The sequence below is a fragment of the Adelges cooleyi genome, unplaced genomic scaffold (assembly GCF_023614345.1).
Source record: "Adelges cooleyi isolate 19-005CV unplaced genomic scaffold, UGA_ACOO_1.1 ACOO_flye_CR_arks_rails_tigmint_CR_PRNA_30, whole genome shotgun sequence".
Taxonomy (NCBI): Eukaryota; Metazoa; Arthropoda; class Insecta; order Hemiptera; family Adelgidae; genus Adelges; species Adelges cooleyi.
In genome coordinates this window covers 20,180,661-20,197,951 of record NW_026095971.1, presented here as the reverse complement: position 1 = coordinate 20,197,951, position 17,291 = coordinate 20,180,661, and the positions used below count along the sequence as shown (strand labels likewise).

General features: G+C 31.3%; 1 protein-coding gene across 10 annotated transcripts in view; it reads left to right on the top strand.

Annotated features, from left to right (window-relative positions):
* Nucleotides 1-15,106, top strand: part of LOC126838777 (peripheral plasma membrane protein CASK) — a 95,763-nt gene extending 80,657 nt beyond the window's left edge. For 4 of the 10 annotated variants that reach the window (XM_050573480.1, XM_050573478.1, XM_050573477.1 and 1 more), the window contains 13 exons: nt 5,047-5,247; nt 6,947-7,111; nt 8,714-8,788; nt 9,194-9,223; nt 9,884-9,982; nt 10,538-10,679; nt 10,908-10,949; nt 11,236-11,352; nt 11,455-11,565; nt 13,292-13,399; nt 13,591-13,766; nt 13,831-14,029; nt 14,292-15,106. In XM_050573480.1, coding sequence (XP_050429437.1) covers nt 5,047-5,247; nt 6,947-7,111; nt 8,714-8,788; nt 9,194-9,223; nt 9,884-9,982; nt 10,538-10,679; nt 10,908-10,949; nt 11,236-11,352; nt 11,455-11,565; nt 13,292-13,399; nt 13,591-13,766; nt 13,831-14,010 — 1,446 coding nt within the window. In that variant the 3' untranslated portion in view covers nt 14,011-14,029; nt 14,292-15,106. The remainder of the gene's footprint in view (nt 1-5,046; nt 5,248-6,946; nt 7,112-8,713; nt 8,789-9,193; nt 9,224-9,883; nt 9,983-10,537; nt 10,680-10,907; nt 10,950-11,235; nt 11,353-11,454; nt 11,566-13,291; nt 13,400-13,590; nt 13,767-13,830; nt 14,030-14,291) is intronic. The other 6 variants (XM_050573472.1, XM_050573474.1, XM_050573476.1 and 3 more) reach the window with 6 other exon arrangements.
* The last annotated feature ends 2,185 nt before the right edge of the window (nt 15,107-17,291 follow it).

Here is a 17,291-nt window from a genome sequence, read left to right as displayed (position 1 = left end):
AGTGTTTCATAATTTACTGTCACCGAATTGACGCGAAAAATGTACGCAAGCAAACAATCAAAAACAAAAAAACAATTGGTCGATTTGATTTAATGTTGTGTAACGAAACTGAGTGCAAAAATAATTTCTATGCGTTTAATTAGGTCAATTGAGTTATTTAGACGAAATCTTTATTTCTACGGTGTCACGCTACAATTGATTCTAAGTGTAAAATAAAAAAATGTTGACCCCAATATGAACTCTCTTTAACCTAATCCAAATATAGTTTTTTTTAGGAATTAATTTTAAAAAAAAGGTATTATTTGAATCCAACGGGCGTGATGAAAATAAAAATATATAGTGATATTTTTATTTTTACCCCGTTTTACTCGTTCATTTTACAAAATTTGATCTGATATTTTTAGATCATATACATATTAGAATATCCACATCAATTAGTTCTGACATCCTACGCCGATTGGGTTCTCAAGGTATACTATTATATTATCTTCTATCGTCTATACTCCAAAGGGGCCGAGTTATAATTAAATTTCACCTACCTGTCGGTTCGTGTGCGGTGGTTTGTTTAAAAAAAAATATTATAAACCGCATCCCTTAGTCGCCAACCGCTCCGTGTGTGTGTGTAAAAAACAACCCCGGTCGTTATACGCCCACCGAGACCCTCGATCCTGGATTTATTATTAATAATTATATTTTATGTATATATTGTTTCGCCTTTTTTAATGTAACATTATGGTGCTAATGTAGCCACAGAAGTCAAAGGCGAGTGAAGGAAGACAATACGTTTTATTTCCAGAGTAAAAAATACAAACTTTGCATAATTGTAATATGAGCGCGCACATTGACTAAATTTTACCGCTGCCGCCATGATTTTTTGTACTTGTTAAGAGTAAATGTTTTAAATAAAATACAACACAGTTGCATTTGATCGTTCATAGTACACGCCGTGTTTGCTCTGCCTGTAAAAAATATCCAGAAACATCTGTCGAAAATTCATGGCAATTACTGATATCGGTAATTCAAACGAAACGGTGTCCCGTGGGATGATACTGACTCTAGTTATATATATTATAATATGAACATATCCGATTAAGAAAAAAACAAAAAACTTGGAAAAGAAATCACTGTCCATACTATAAAATATACAAACTTCACATATGAATTTCACTACCCCCCCCCCCACCCAATTCGTTATAACCCGTAGGTATTATCTTTTAATTAGATTACTGTTGATATTCGGAGTGCGTTATTTTTCATGTTTACCACGTTAACAGCTGCTAGAGGGTCTCATTTATGCCGGTTCACGAGGCGGAAAAGACCGTGTGATTGATGGGCACGCTCACCGTGTCGGTGTGACGATGGGGGGTGTGTGTACTACTATATAATATAATTGAATGTGCCCTAGGGCACAACAGGCGATATAGTGGTTGGAAAACTTTTATTCTCTTTTCGCGTCCCGCCCAAAGTAAGTTCGACGAAAATGGATCCAATTTGTGTACAACTCGCACTATAAATAATATATTATTATATTTATATTAACCACTCCGCTGTAGTACATACATTTTATATAAAATCATTTTTCTGTAAAAAAAAAAATAGACACCGCAGCAGTGGCAACCTACTCTCGTTTTCTCCCTTATGTTCCTGATGAATATGAATTGGCTCGACGGCAGTCGGTATTATCTAATCGTATAATACTATATTACTGTCATGGCCATAGCTGTGTTATATTTTTGTATATTCCGCACGGCTACAATAATATATTGTTTTATCTCCTATCTGATGACGGTTAAGTTATTATTTTTCATAAATTTTTATTATTCCTACATAATATACGTTGCCGACTACCGACGGTGATCTATTGCTGTTTCGTAAAAGTTTTATCAACCTACTACAGAGGAAGAAGCTGTTACCATTTATCTTTTTCGTATGGTTGATCAACAAACAAAAAGCATTTATTACGTTATACTTTTCTTTTAAACTATTATCGCGCCGGTCTTTTTTCTATGTAAAATTATATTCCGCTGTAAAAATCACATACAATAGTAATAATGATTAAATGTAATACTTCGCAATAACATAAGTTAGAGTTATATAAAACGTTTGTAATAATGAAATATGTTTTTAAAAACGCATTTTTTGGAATTTATATGCCAATAGAAACGGTTGACTGTTTACCACAAGTAAACTGGTTGTTCTTTGGTTTTAACATGGATAATATGTTATTAAGAGACATGATTTCATGTTAATATGTTGATAAGATATATGAGATAAGATAAAGAGATAACTGATATTAGATAATAGATAACTAATAAGAGAAAAGTGATAACAGATAGTTAATAAGAGATAACATATCCATGATTCAATATTTTTCCGTGGACCAGAAATTCTTTTTTTTTTCCTCTTCGATTTACTATGTAAAATGTATATATTTTTTAAACAAGTCACTCTAGTCGATACAATATTGTGGGCGTTCAATTATAACTAAGTACTAAGGTGCTTTTTTCAAAATATTACTTCATCTAAATGGTTAAACTTTTGGACCATTGCTGGCCGGAAGCTTTTTGCAAGCGTGGTGTGGTGTACTTGTCAATCGCAAAATTAAACATTTTCACAGCTGTTAACAAGAAACGCGCGTTAAATATAAATTTAGATTGTCAATAATTGAGTTAGGCGACCGACCTTAGAAATCTATCAAGTTGAAGTACAAATACTTTGAGCTTGTTATCTAATTAATATTATACAACGATGATAGTCGTTTTTGTGGAGCAACCCCGAGTGTACCAAGTATTGTCTGTCTAGTCAAATTAAACGAACCAGCGTGTCAATGGGTCGAAAGAGAATAATAATTTATTCTGCATAATATTATAACGTTATGATTTATTATAAAATTCGAGCATTAATCTTGTTTGTGTACATAATTGCTTTCCGGGTATCTAAGTTTATAAAGGCCGCGCCGTTAAAACGGTTATACGCCACACCACCGTTTCTGCTAATAACAATAATGATTTATATTATATTATTATTTATCAGCTGTATTGAAACTAATTCGCGGCACACATTGGGCAGTTTACCATACTGAGTTTGCGAGAACTAATTTGTAATTTATCTCATATTATTCAAGTAGAGTAGTTCGGCGGTTGATGACAGATCGCATATTATATTGTTTGACGGGTTCTCTCTGGCGACCGTATAACTCCTCAGAGAACTCAAAAATGCCTCTACCAACAATAGGATAAACTGTCGGTTCGAATGTATGATTTACAGCTGGCTAATTAGTAACAACAACTTAACAATTGGCATACTCGAACGAAGTGACCCTAACGTAGACAATTTCAAACGACGACGGTACTGATGTTATCATAATATCATAACATGTAATAACTCTTAATAAAGTATAATTAAGTTTTGTTTCCCGTTAAACTTTTGCCGCGCTACATATATTATTATTCAAGTAATAATATATGTGTGCATGTATTGTAGTAGTTCTGCGGATTTCACGGAAAGACAAACATGTTTTATTTACGAACATAAATAATCTATAACATTTTTGAATATTATAATTAATTTGTTCTTCCAAAAAAAATATAATTTAGTTATTTTCTCTGCTCCACTGGAAAAAAAATGACATGAATATGTTTTCTCTTCACACTTCTCTCTTATCTATTATCACTTAAATCTTATCACTTATCTTTTATCACGTGAAAGTGTAACGCCCAACAACGTATCCGTGTTAAAATAATACAACTAAAATATTTACATATTGAACATATTAAATTAAATATTTATTCTACTTTTACTCGATAACTATAAATTCCTTTCTCCCTTTTGGCGATGACCTCTGAATGCACACTATCTGATTATTTTAAAATTAATTATATACATTATTCCCTCTTAATTCCTGTTTTTGGTTTAAAACGTCGAATTCGATTTTGGTTTCTTCCTTAGTCAGCTTTGTGCACTGCAATGTATAAGCTCGAAATACAGACGAGTAAACGTAATTGAATTGAACGCAAAGAACAGTATATATATATATATTATGTTATATATAGTTTATAGTTTTTATAAAAGGGTTTAATAGATAAAATTTAAGACGTTAGAATGCCGATCATTGAGGATAAATGGTTGTTGAGCTTAGCCGATTATAGCTTTGATGCGAGACTTTAGAAGGTATTGGATTTACAATGGGGTTTTTTGGGGAAGGGATGAATACTATACTGCTGATTGTATTTTATTATCAAAATAATAGATCCTGAAATGACAACAATATACGGTTGAGAAATAATAATAGTCCTAGTATTAAAAAAAGCTTTGCCAATATAAAGCCTATATTACACTACAAGTACGGGTTTTAGGTAGGGTCCTAACCAATGACTTTTTTGTAGGGTGGTTTACCTTATATTTACGTTAGGCTACTCTGGTTAGCAGCTTCGTTTTTTTTTATAGTTTAATTTAAACACATAAAAAATATCAGCTAACACGACTCGTTAAAATAATCAATTTTGAATTCAATATCACTACAGAAATTTATTAGTGTTGATATTATAACTATAAACGGTATAATATACATGTTTAAAATGTCAATTGTAATAAACTCATATTTTCTTTGTTCACCCTCAGGCAAGAAATTGAATAAGTAATTTAAAAAACTGTACTATGCTATTAAATTATTCATCACTAGTTTGTTACATTCGTTTGTTTTGTCTCACACTAACGTGTTTATTTAAAATTACAATATATGTTATTTTTAAAATAGAAAATACTAACCTTACCCGGAGCGCCCACCTTTTATTGAAGGTAGCATACCTCCAAATCCTCATCTCCACAAAGTTTCAGCCTACAGATCCTAAATAAGCATAATATTAATAACGTTGGAAACACTTCTATACTGTTGGTCATACTAACCCCAAAAAGTTTGAAAACTTAACGTTCGCTAGGGTTAAAAATAAACTGGACGGGTTATAACAATGTGGTAATTAACAGAGGAATTTCCTCTCAGATATGAAACAATTATGATAAATTGTGTTTATGTTTTGTGTGTTTCAGTCGTTAATGCAAACCCACGACGTGGCAGGCCACGAAATTTTCGGCGAGGAAGCGGTTCGCGTGACGCCTCCGTTGGTTTTGCCTTATCTGAATGGCAACGGCGTTGACGATGGTGAAAACGGTCTGGAAGATGACGTTGAATTGGAAAACGTCACCCGGGTCAGACTGGTACAGTTCCAGAAAAACACCGACGAACCAATGGTAACATACAACTAAAAAATTTAGCTAAATTCTCTACTTGGTACTGGATACACAATAATAAAAAACACGCAATGGCCAGAAGAGACATTTTTCCAGAATTCCGCGGGTCCTCCTTATATGGAGGATAGATTTGATTGTGATACATCTGTGGGAGGAGAATCAGTGTAGACAATATGAAGATAACTACCATTTCAGGCGACACTGTTCACTTCCTAACCGGTAAATGTCTGAAATCAGTTTCGGCAACAATGAATGAATTTGCTACCTTTTTCGAGTTCTTATTGGCTGTTTCTTCTGGTTATTCTGTGTTTATAAGTTCTTCTTGGAAGAAAAACATTTGTTTTTTTTACTAACCTTCTAAACATTCAATTTTTAACAGCGTTGACAACTATTTAAGGAAACCCCTTTATCGAGTATAATTTAATATGGCCGATGATGCTGCCCATTAAGTTTTCCATCCAATTCACTATATAAAAACCATATTTGTTAGAATGGCCTCTAGCATCATCGGCATAAGGATGCCGGTTCAGAATAATTAAGATTTACAAATTTCGTACTTTTTTTATTAGCAAATAAAATACTCAATCTTTAACGTTTAGAACATTTTAAAACTATGGAAATACACACAACATTGATTTACTAACATTTAATGTACTACATAATGTGTACTTTAAAATGTAAAGTCACGTTGTAATGTAATCAAAGCAGGCCTGTAAATGAAATATCGCCAATGGAACACGGTTCTGCAACGTATGCTTTTGTTATAATATAGACTAAATTGTATATATATTTTTTTAAGTACATTATTCGCCATGGTTTTAGACTAATTGCCTATTATGAGGGTATAGAGTTAAAACTTCCTCTGGGTTTAAAATCGTGTCATGTCGCAAATTAAATTAAAGTCTTATAATATTTTTATTTTTATAAAGAAATGTCTATCTCAAATTGCTCCAGAATTATCTCCGAAAATGTAAAACGATTGATCAATTACAAATCTACTTTTTTTATAATTATGATGCGAAGCTGAAATAGTATTGGTTTTATATTGATGTTTTTATTTATTAATTATTAAATGATTAACTATTATTTGATACAATTGATATTATAGAAATTCAGTGTTTGGGCTATGGAAACGCCCTGCCAATAATATACTCAGGACAGCATTTGTGTATATTACTCAATCCTAAATCTTTATAGATATTTTACTTGTGTAGGATTGTGTAAATCATAGTAATTTTAATGTGACGCAAACACAAGGACTAAAGTCAGTCTGCCTAGTTAAAAGAAAACAAATGTACCGTTCAATATAATATAGTGATGATAAGATAAGAATAGTACTTTAAGATAAGATGCGAAAACGTATTTTATCATATAGAGTACCAACTGTTCAACAATTAAGACTTTTTTTTCTTTCGTGTGGTCATACTGGTTTTAGTCCTTCTGTTTACTTTACTATCGCATACAAGCTAGCATATTACGTGTATGTTAGTTCATCTCTTTATATTATTACTCAACGGTGCAAATTTGAAACTGACTTATAAATGAGCAATGGTTTGATAAAAAAAAAAAAGCAACACTTTATTCAAATTATATACAGATTAGTCAGGGTCGCGTAAAAAGATTTTCTTTCCTTTGAATAATTTATTATTATTCTAAGGAAAGTAAACACATTAAGTATTTTTATTTTTATTATTTCCAGGGAATAACTTTAAAATTGGACGAAAACGGCAAATGTCTCGTGGCAAGGATAATGCACGGCGGAATGATCCACAGGCAAGCCACGTTACATGTCGGCGACGAGATCAGGGAAATCAACGGTACAACTGTCGCCAACCAGTCGGTGGGAGCGCTTCAAAAACTCTTGGTGAGCACAGAAAACTTACTTAAAAAAAAAAAAAAAAACCCTTTACTCGAAACGGATATCCGCAAAAGTACATAAATGCCATGGAAAACCATCTTTAACGCGGCCGTTAGCCCGGCTGTCTGAACTACAGGCTGGGGGTTTGCAGTCGATAGAGGATATCCTGTCTTGGGAGTTTCAGTACAATATAATGGATAATATTATTATTGTGGTAACAACGGCCAAATAAATCTAAAAAAAGACAATCTTACGACTCTATTCGATTTATAATCGCGTGGCTTCTAAAAAATAAACACTCGTGAAGTTTTCTCAGATACCGACCCTGAAACATGAAGATCGAATTAACTTCAACTGTAATTACGAATCGTTACAAATAGTAATAATATTATGTTGAAATTGTAATGTTTTATCGTTGTAGTTTATTTTCGCGAATAAATAAAATAAATCATTAAAAAATAATATATTAGGCGTGTAAAACGATAAAAAAAATAATTTTTTAAATTTTATATCCATGCGTTTTTTAATCATTTTATTGTATCATATTCATATGCTAAATTATATAAATAATAATCCAATAGGACAACTGACATTTTGGGCAAAAATAAGTTAAATCAGTACAAACATGTAAACTAAAACACCCTATTTATTGATTATTATGTATAAATATAACAATCCCGGGACAAAAAAACCGATGGGCATTGTTATGTTCATTAAACAATTGAACACAAAGCTTTATGGAGGAAAAACGTTAAAATCTCACTTGCCAAAACGTATAAAAATGAGATTAAATGTTGAATCTTTTAGACCCAACTACAGATTTATTTGTTATAGTCAATTATAAAGTGACATGTTTAACTTAGATAAGGTATGCAAATTGTTCAACCCTTCAATGCCCAATTTTTTTAATTTTATAAAATATTTTTTTTTATATATAGATTAAATTATCAGGAATTTGGGGGAAATAAGTAAAAAAGTATTATCAATAGCTGTTATCACTAGTTAAGCTTAGAAACAAATTAAAATTATTTGGGCTAAACTATATACTTACGCATGTAAAGCCAATAAATATAGCTAATATATGATTAGCTAATGCCTAACGCATAAATACAATATAATAATAACACAAATATACTATAAATAATAACGGATACAAAAATTATAACATTATACAATATAGAAAATAATTATATGTAGAAAAACAATAGAGAGAATATAAATCATATAAATAGAGAAATATCGGTTAATTTATTGCCAAGAGACGTTAAAATACTAACTGAATGGTTTGACATGTAATTCTGAGGGACGCGAGGTGTATTAAATAATAATAATTGGTCGTCACGAATATTATGGTGGTGTACTTTAAAGTTAATTATATGTAAGAAGAAAAGAATCGTCGGTTTTATTATTATTGAGCGACCTAAAAAGAAAAGTTTATTTTTAAGATGTTAACAATATTTCCATACCCAGAGCAGTGACATATTTATAAGGAAGGGGGGGGTAGATCCCTCCCTTTGGTCTTTTTGGAATAGTTAGAAACTAAAAAGTTATATACTAAAAATTAATATATAATTCAAACTATTTCTCAATCTTGTCTTGTTTCTACAGAGAGAAGCGAGAGGGTCTGTCACTTTCAAAATAGTGCCGTCGTACAGGAGCGCTCCACCACCGTGCGAGGTACAAGTAAGCCCAAGTGTACTCTATCCGGTGTTGGCCAAATTAAAAAATCAACCATCAGTCGATTGACGACATGACACCGGCTTTCTGCATAATATTATTTTATTTCGTTTGAAATTATTATTATTATTATTATTATTGATAAACGGCGGCATCGTCCGTTGTAGCAATGATATCACTACAAACATATTTTAATAATAAGCTAATTATAGAAAATATTTCCATCGACTTCTTAAAATTTGGCCTCCGTCAGAAAAGTAGTTGATAACTTTCACTGTATATACATTTTTTTTTCTAATATAACTAACCTTAATTATAGTTTAACCACAAAAAATAACCGAATAACTAATGATTATTGTTAATCCTTGTGTGTGTTTTTTTTTTTTTTTGCAAATACCTACCTGTATATAGTTGTTCAGGATAAAACCATTACCTGTGATTGTAAGTATCCACTACTAATCTATACTAACTTTATCTGTAGTGTTGGAGTCCTATAATCGTTCTATCCTTGTCGATAACACTGTATAAAGATTAAAGAGCACTGTCGTGTAATTTCAGCAGAATAATTGCTATATTATAAATAACTAATCAAAATTCTAAATAACTTACTAATCAAACATTGGAATAAATAAAATTAACCTGCAACGATTAATTTTAAATACGATCGTTTAACCGACATTAACCGATTTTATGTTTACACGTGTTTTAATATGCATTAATAATGATAATATGATATTGTTTTGATTGTAATATAACAATTTTATTTGTTTTTACCGAAACCACAGTTAATACGATTGTGTATGCATTTTTATTAATATTACTATTATGATTTACAATATTAATATTATCTATAATAATATGGTTATCTCTATTATTTTTTTTATTTTTTTTTTTTTTATTATTATTATTATTTTAGTATTATTATTATTAAACCGTAACTTTTATTATTATTTCAATAAAAAAAAATATATATAAATATTAATATAAAATCAATTGGAATTTTATGAATTTCCATATATTATTATCATCATAGTATTGTGGTACCATCTTCCTGGTGTGTTCCTAATTCGATTGCGCATAATAAAATATATTCCCCTATAGATATATGTCCGGGCTCAGTTCAGCTATGACCCTCTTCAAGACGATTTGATACCGTGTGCCCAGGCCGGCGTCACATTCAACATCGGTGACATATTACAGGTATGATATTGTGTATTCGCTGTGTGCGATTTATCTGGGTAAAACAATTTAAAAAAACAATAATTCTAATTGAGAGATACCGTTCTATATATAGTTGTGTGATAAGATAATAATGATAACAACAATAAAAACAATAACATTTTAAGATAAGGGGTAAAATCTGTATTTTATCATACAGAGTACCAACTGCTCAACAATTTGTTTTTATTTTGTGTGGTCATACTGTTTTTGGTCCTTTTGCTCACTTCACTATCGCATACGAGCTAGTATAAATTATAATATTATTGTTACTCTATGATTAAGGCACAATAATGTCGTTTGCTCGATAATATTCGTATAAATGTATGGAATGAAATAATATTTGTTTAATACACGAGTGTAGTAAATAAAGGTAGAAATTGGCGATTTTCTACAGTATTACAGTACGGAAGATAGTAAAACTAAAATTAAAAACCTACAACAATAGATTTAAGTAAAATGTTGACAAATCTAATAGATTTCAGACAGTGTTGTTTGAGAATTAACTTTGGTCGTTGATGCGGTTTTTTTTTGCAGGTCATAAGCAAAGACGACCACCAGTGGTGGCAGGCGCGCAAAGATAACAACCCAACCGGTTCGGCGGGTCTTATACCTTCACCAGAACTCCAAGAATGGCGGATCACATGCAAAGCCTTGGAGAATTCTAAACACGAACAAGGTAATACCGAGAAACACTCAAACTTGTGTACTTACAATACAATAATACCAATATCCGGGATAAACCTGACCTGACCATTGCGATTGAGTTGATTTTGTGTTTGTGTGTGTGTGTGCGTTATAATGATATACCACCTAAACCATATTATTGTAACATTGCTTTAGTGTGTTTTACATTTTGCCATTTGTTTTTTTTTTTTATTATCCGATAACTTTGCCGCTCCAAAAGAATCCAGTTGCTCGTCGCACGAAGGTTGTGATGGTACCACCGGTAAGGTCGTCGTTGCCCTAAAATAATAAAAAGCATAATTGTTTTTTGTAGTGTATAGTGTCTCCCTTTAAACGAAAACAACCTAGTTTGTCATTATATAATATGCTTGCTAGTCGATGCTATCCGGGCCCGGAGCATTATTAGTGCATTAGAGTGTTTTAAAGTAAATACAAAAATAGAAAAGAAAAATCAACCTTTTTCGAGTAGAGACGCACTTTGCTTGCAATGTGTTTTACTGATTTGTTTTTTTTTTTAAACTAAGTATGCAAACGGTGTTCTGTTACAGTAAATTGCTCAATATTTGGCCGCAAAAAGAAACTCAAGGACAAGTATCTGGCCAAACACAACGCGGTATTCGATCACATCGACTTGGCCACCTACGAAGAAGTGGTCAAACTGCCGTGTAAATAAAAAAAAATGTTTATTCTAATAACTTGTTATTTTGCGCCTACGTCTTGTGTGTTAATGTCATTATATTATTTTCTTTTGACGTATTTTTCTTTAGTTTTCCAACGCAAAACGTTAGTTCTCTTGGGCGCTCACGGTGTAGGCCGAAGACACATCAAGAACACCATCATCCAAAAGCACCCAGACAAATACGCTTATCCCATGGCTCGTGAGTATCTTAATGAATATTATATACAATCCACTTGGGGCTATCGACAGTAACAAAACGAATAATACCAAACTCGATTTCACGTATAAATTATATTCTTATTTGTACAACGGCGCTTTGAATAGGCAATTCTGATACAAAACTATGTACACGGTGTGTGGTTACCGTCGTCAGCTATTGTTTTTAAGTTTCGATGCGATTGGTTGTTAAATAATGTGTGTGTAAGATTTAACAGCTGAATGTCAGTCTGAAGCTAGGTCTAATGATATGTCTATAACATGTGTAAAAACAAAATCTGTAGTCAAAATGTTTTACTATAATTAAAGGAAACAGCGTGATCTTGTATCTTGTATTACGAAAACAGTCCTATTGGGGTACACCGAAATGTACTCGAGCTGTTTGACTATGAATATTCAATAAAAAGAAAACGTCGATCTCAAGACGCGCTTCAAACGAAAACAATAAAGTCGGATCTGAAAGAATGTAATGTGAAGACTATCAATGTGTATTCAGATGTCGAAAAATTAAAAAATGTCAACGTCTCAAAATTCGGAAACCGTCGTTTTCGTTGTACGTGTTCTTTTTGGCTGTCGACGCGGACAAAGCACAAATCACACACATTCATAGTGATATCTGTATTGTAGACAGACATACTGGTAACTCAACAAAGTGGAGTGTCTTAGTAAAGTTTTGTGATATGAATTTCAGTAAAAAAATGCCAACGCTTTTTGTCTGTTTTACATTTCTCGCATTATGCGCTAATAATAATATGTTATCCGGTGCAATGGCGGCAAACAGCTTGCAACAGATAGAAGGCCAGAGTTCTACAGTGTGCGGGATGGTACGATATAAAACCTTTGGAAGTCTTTAAACACCGAAGACGGTTTGAACATACACGAGAAAGTCCAGCAAGCCGTGAATTTTCTGAATTGCGATTATGCTTTAATGTTTCTAATTTACACTGATTACACGTTCCGCATAGGCTACAATTGTAATTGGACGACCTCAGGTGAACGAGATAAACGTGAATGTCTGGAAAAGTTCAGACGGTTATCCGACGGCAACACGTTGGTATATCGCATGCAAAGTGCGATTGACTATTTAAAATCGTTGTCTTCAAAACCCACAGGCAATAATCGGTTTATTGGCTTTGGTTTAGGACTAAGCGCTTTTTCGAAAACCACTGCGGTCCGAAGTTGAGTTTAATAGTTTATAGCTATGTTATTACAATTATATTTTCAAATTTAACAATAAATCATTTTTATTTTATTTTCAACTACTATGTATGAGTTTAGAATTATTAAGGTGGTTAATTGCTCATGAAATAATGAAGTTATGGTTGTTTGAAAAACATGCGTTTAAAGATGTGTTTAAAAAGTTATTCGAATAACTTTCACTTGAATAATAAGTTATCTAGATGATTGCTTAGAACTAATATAATGTTAGTAGGGTTTTTTGACTTGAAAATGTCTTCTAACCTTGGAGACTTGATACTTGGAGGAGTACCATAAGACATATTCATGATCCAATGTCTCTTCTAAAATTAACCCTTTTTAATATGTGTAGGCCTTCAGTCACAACCCGTACTGTATGTAATTATTATGTAAAAAAAATTAGGATCATATTTAATATTCCTGTCGGTTAAAAAAAAAATATTGCTTTTAGAATAGAGCTCTTGTGATTTTATGATGTTTAACGCCTTTTTATTGTTTTATTCTTAACGTAGACACGACTAGACCGCTGAAACCGGGCGAAGAAAACGGCATCGCCTATTACTTTGTTACTTACGACGAAATGATGACCGATATCAATGCTCACGAATACTTAGAATACGGTAAGCGAATAATTTCAACTTTCCGGTCATGCCTTGACGGAACTATTTCTACCCCATTAACAGACTACCCTCTTTAATAAAACATCACCTGTTTTAAAAAACATGAAAATATTTCTAATATTATCCTCTTATCAAATTCACTCCTCTGTTTAAAAACCGTGTCTAATTAACGCTGTTATTGTGTATCATAGGCACTCACGACGATGCCATGTACGGCACGAAGCTGGACACTATCAGGAAGATACATCACGATGGCAAGATCGCCATACTTGACGTCGAACCTCAAGCTTTAAAAATATTGCGAACGGCCGAGTTTGCGCCATTGGTGGTTTTCATCGCGGCTCCACCACATCGATCGCTCACCGATGTAAGTAAAATTAAAAAATAAATCAGTCCTATACATAGGTACTAATAACAAAAATTGTTTTCAGTTTGACGGCAGTCTAGAAAAACTGGCCAACGAGTCGGAACTGTTGCGACGCGCCTACGAGCACCTGTTCGACATCACCATCGTCAATGAAGACATTGAAGAAACTATCGAAGAATTAGAAAGGGTTATGGATAGCGTACACAAAGACCCGCAATGGGTGCCCGTAGCTTGGGTGTATTAAAATGTTTACAAAAAAATAAGTGAGTCTATGGTCTATGGTTCATACAATAAAATTCCAACTTAAACGTCAGTCACCCTGGATAAAGAGTGCACGTCATGTCTTCAAACTTAACAAATATTCTGATTATACTCTTCTTAAACATTACCTAACCTCTCTTACCCTACAAAAAGTATGTGTTCATTTTTTAAGAATATATAATATAGAAGAGACATTTTGAAATAAAAAAAGACTTTTACAAAATTAATGTTATTTTAGTGTTGTTTTGATCTCTTTGTTTTCAGTTTTCCGTTAAACGAACTTCATAATCTGAGAGCCACCTAAAAAACGTAACTGGTTCATCTTAACGTAATCGAATGAAAATCTTTTAACGGCCACACACTTGACTCGTAGATCTGATAATTTTGTTACCAAAATGAATTTTTGGTTAATAATTTTCTTTTTGTTTATACACGCCGTGCATGTATAAATTAAACAAAAAATTGTTAACTGTTAAGTGGTAACTAATCGCAGATCTCAGTAAATAATTAAGCGTAAAAGTGTATTCGTGTATTTTGTTTCTAACGAAAAAAAGGGAATAATAGTGTTGTTAATTTATAATTTTCTCCCATTTTGTTAGGTCTATTTTTGGGTCCAAAAAACTATTGTAAAACGTATTTACCAATATGTGCGAGTGCCTAACACCAACATTCCCAAAATTACATTTATTACTGTTGTTTCAACATTTGGATTATATTATTTAAACCATGCTGTAAAACTATATATAATTTTTATAGTTGAGTACATTATATTATATATTATAAACGGATTATTTTAGTAAGTAATAAATTTGATAAAAAAAAAATATTTAAAAGTTGAAATCATGATATATTAATTATTGTAATTACAATTACTCATTATTATTATTAATATTATTATTATAATACTTGTTGACTTATTGTAGTCACAATTTTGTTGTTATTATTGTATTGTTCGTATGAGCATTATTTTCTTTATAATTTTAATATTATAAATTATACATAGTTACTCGATTTGTTAGTGACTCGTTGTAGCTTCTATTGAAGCATTTATAAAACTTAAATAATAATCTGTACAGACACTTTGGAGAATATTTTTTTCTGCCGTAACTCTTTAATTGTTCTTTCCTATTTTCACTCCTATACTTCATTATTTTTCTGTACATTGTATTATTTCTAAATTAGGCCTTTATAAGCCTAATCCTGTTCCGTAAGGTCACACGAAAATTACACTTTGACAATTTCTAGGTTTCTATGTGTGAGTGAACCAACAGTCAGCAGGTATTTGAAAATATTTTCATTTAATGTTCATTACACGTTAAATGGGTAACGACAATAAATTGTTTTAGTCTATACTAATAATAAAATATGTATTATAAGCATAATATTATGTATTACAGGTTATTTAGTATATTATATTATGATGGTTCTGATTATGCATATATTTAAATATGTTTTTAGTTATTATAACAGTAATTTAAAATAATATAATATGATAAAAAAATATTCAAAAGTAGTCTACTCATAAAAAATATAACAAAACCAAATACTTAAACTTACTATAGTTAAAAGTTGCCACGAAACTGGAACTAATTGGACTAATTTTAATTTTAACCCTTTGGTGTCTTCAATAAGATGCCACAATTAACAATCGTAGAAAATTACTACCTACTACACTCAAAGGGTATGTAAGAAAAATATTTACATTTTTTGGGTGTTTTACTCGATTTTAAAAGTTGAAGCAGTGAACTTTTTAAATGTTCGTCCCATGTTCAGGTGCGCTTTCCGATAGTGATCTATACAGTTGTTAGACAAACTTAAGTATAATCGACAAAATTATAAAAATAACTCTAAAAAGATATATTGCTTTTGAATTTTGGATTTGTTGAATCCGAAATCAATTTATAGTCAAAGTTATGCGTTTTGTTTTTAATTTGCTCCAAAACATTTTACTTAGGTACACAGCCTTATACTGTAATGTTATTTAATAATTTTAAAACTTTCAAAGTGGCTGAAATGGAGTTTTTTTTTAATCCGGTTTTTCGGGTTCTCATCATCACTTCAAACATATTTTAAAGTAGGCAGTAAGTGACAAGTGTATTTAGATAACATTTTGATAATAACCGGTCGAAAAAAAGTTCAGTAGTTGTATTAATAAATAATACACATTTGTTATTGTTTTTCAAACACTTCGGAAAAGTTTAATACTAAAATAACAATATTAGATGGTCGTATAAAGTTATGTTTGAATTACCTGTTTAGTAAAAGTTTTATAAATAATAATAATAAAAAAATACATTCAAATTGGTCGATAAATGGAATCTTGGTAAACATAATCCTTTGGATCTTTTTGGTGTCTTATGTTACTTTAGAATATTGGATATTAAAAGATTCAATATGGTTTTTAATTTTTGTAAAATTACTGTTTTACAGTATTATTACATATAATAATACGAATCTTATAATAAGAAATGAACTGTGAAAATATTAAAAACAACTGAATCCATTAAATCCGAATTACTATTTTAAAAGAGATAATGTAATTTTGTGATGACAAGAAAAATATATTTTTCTACAAAGGTAGATTAATATTACACCTATATTTAAATAATATGTTATTAGTAATTAGAATAGTATTATTAAATTTAATAATGAATATAATAATAGGAATATTTACAAGTTATAACCATAGACAGTAGACATCGTGCACTAGGAATTAGGATTGAAAAGTTAAAAAGGAGCAATACTCTTTTCCATTAAGCGTTAGGGAAATTTTAATAAATTTCCCTAATTAAGTATAATATACATTAAATTGTTTATCCGGTAAGAGTTCCACTTCAAGAGTTGGCCACGACGCCCGATGCTTTTACCGTTTATTTTAAAGGTTAATAGGTTAGGTAAAAATAAGTAGTAAAAGTTATACAACTTAATTATAAGTGGTGTAAAGTGTTTTTTCCATAATGTATTTTTATGTGATCTCAACTTCTAAAAAAATGTTCTGTGTTTACCCCTCCTCCCGACTTGGTTTTTTTTGAAACTCAAATGGTAACGCATACATTTCATATTAACTTTTTTAATTGAGAAATATGTACTTTAAATTTTGACTGGTCGATAACCAGTTTTATAAACGTCTCTGTAGCCATTTTGAGAGCTTATGACATTTTTTTCCGTATTGTACTTGTATTTGTATTATTTTTACCCGATTTCTATACGAGTAAAATATTATGGCTGGCAGCTGTACATTAGTGTTGCCTATCTATTGTGTAT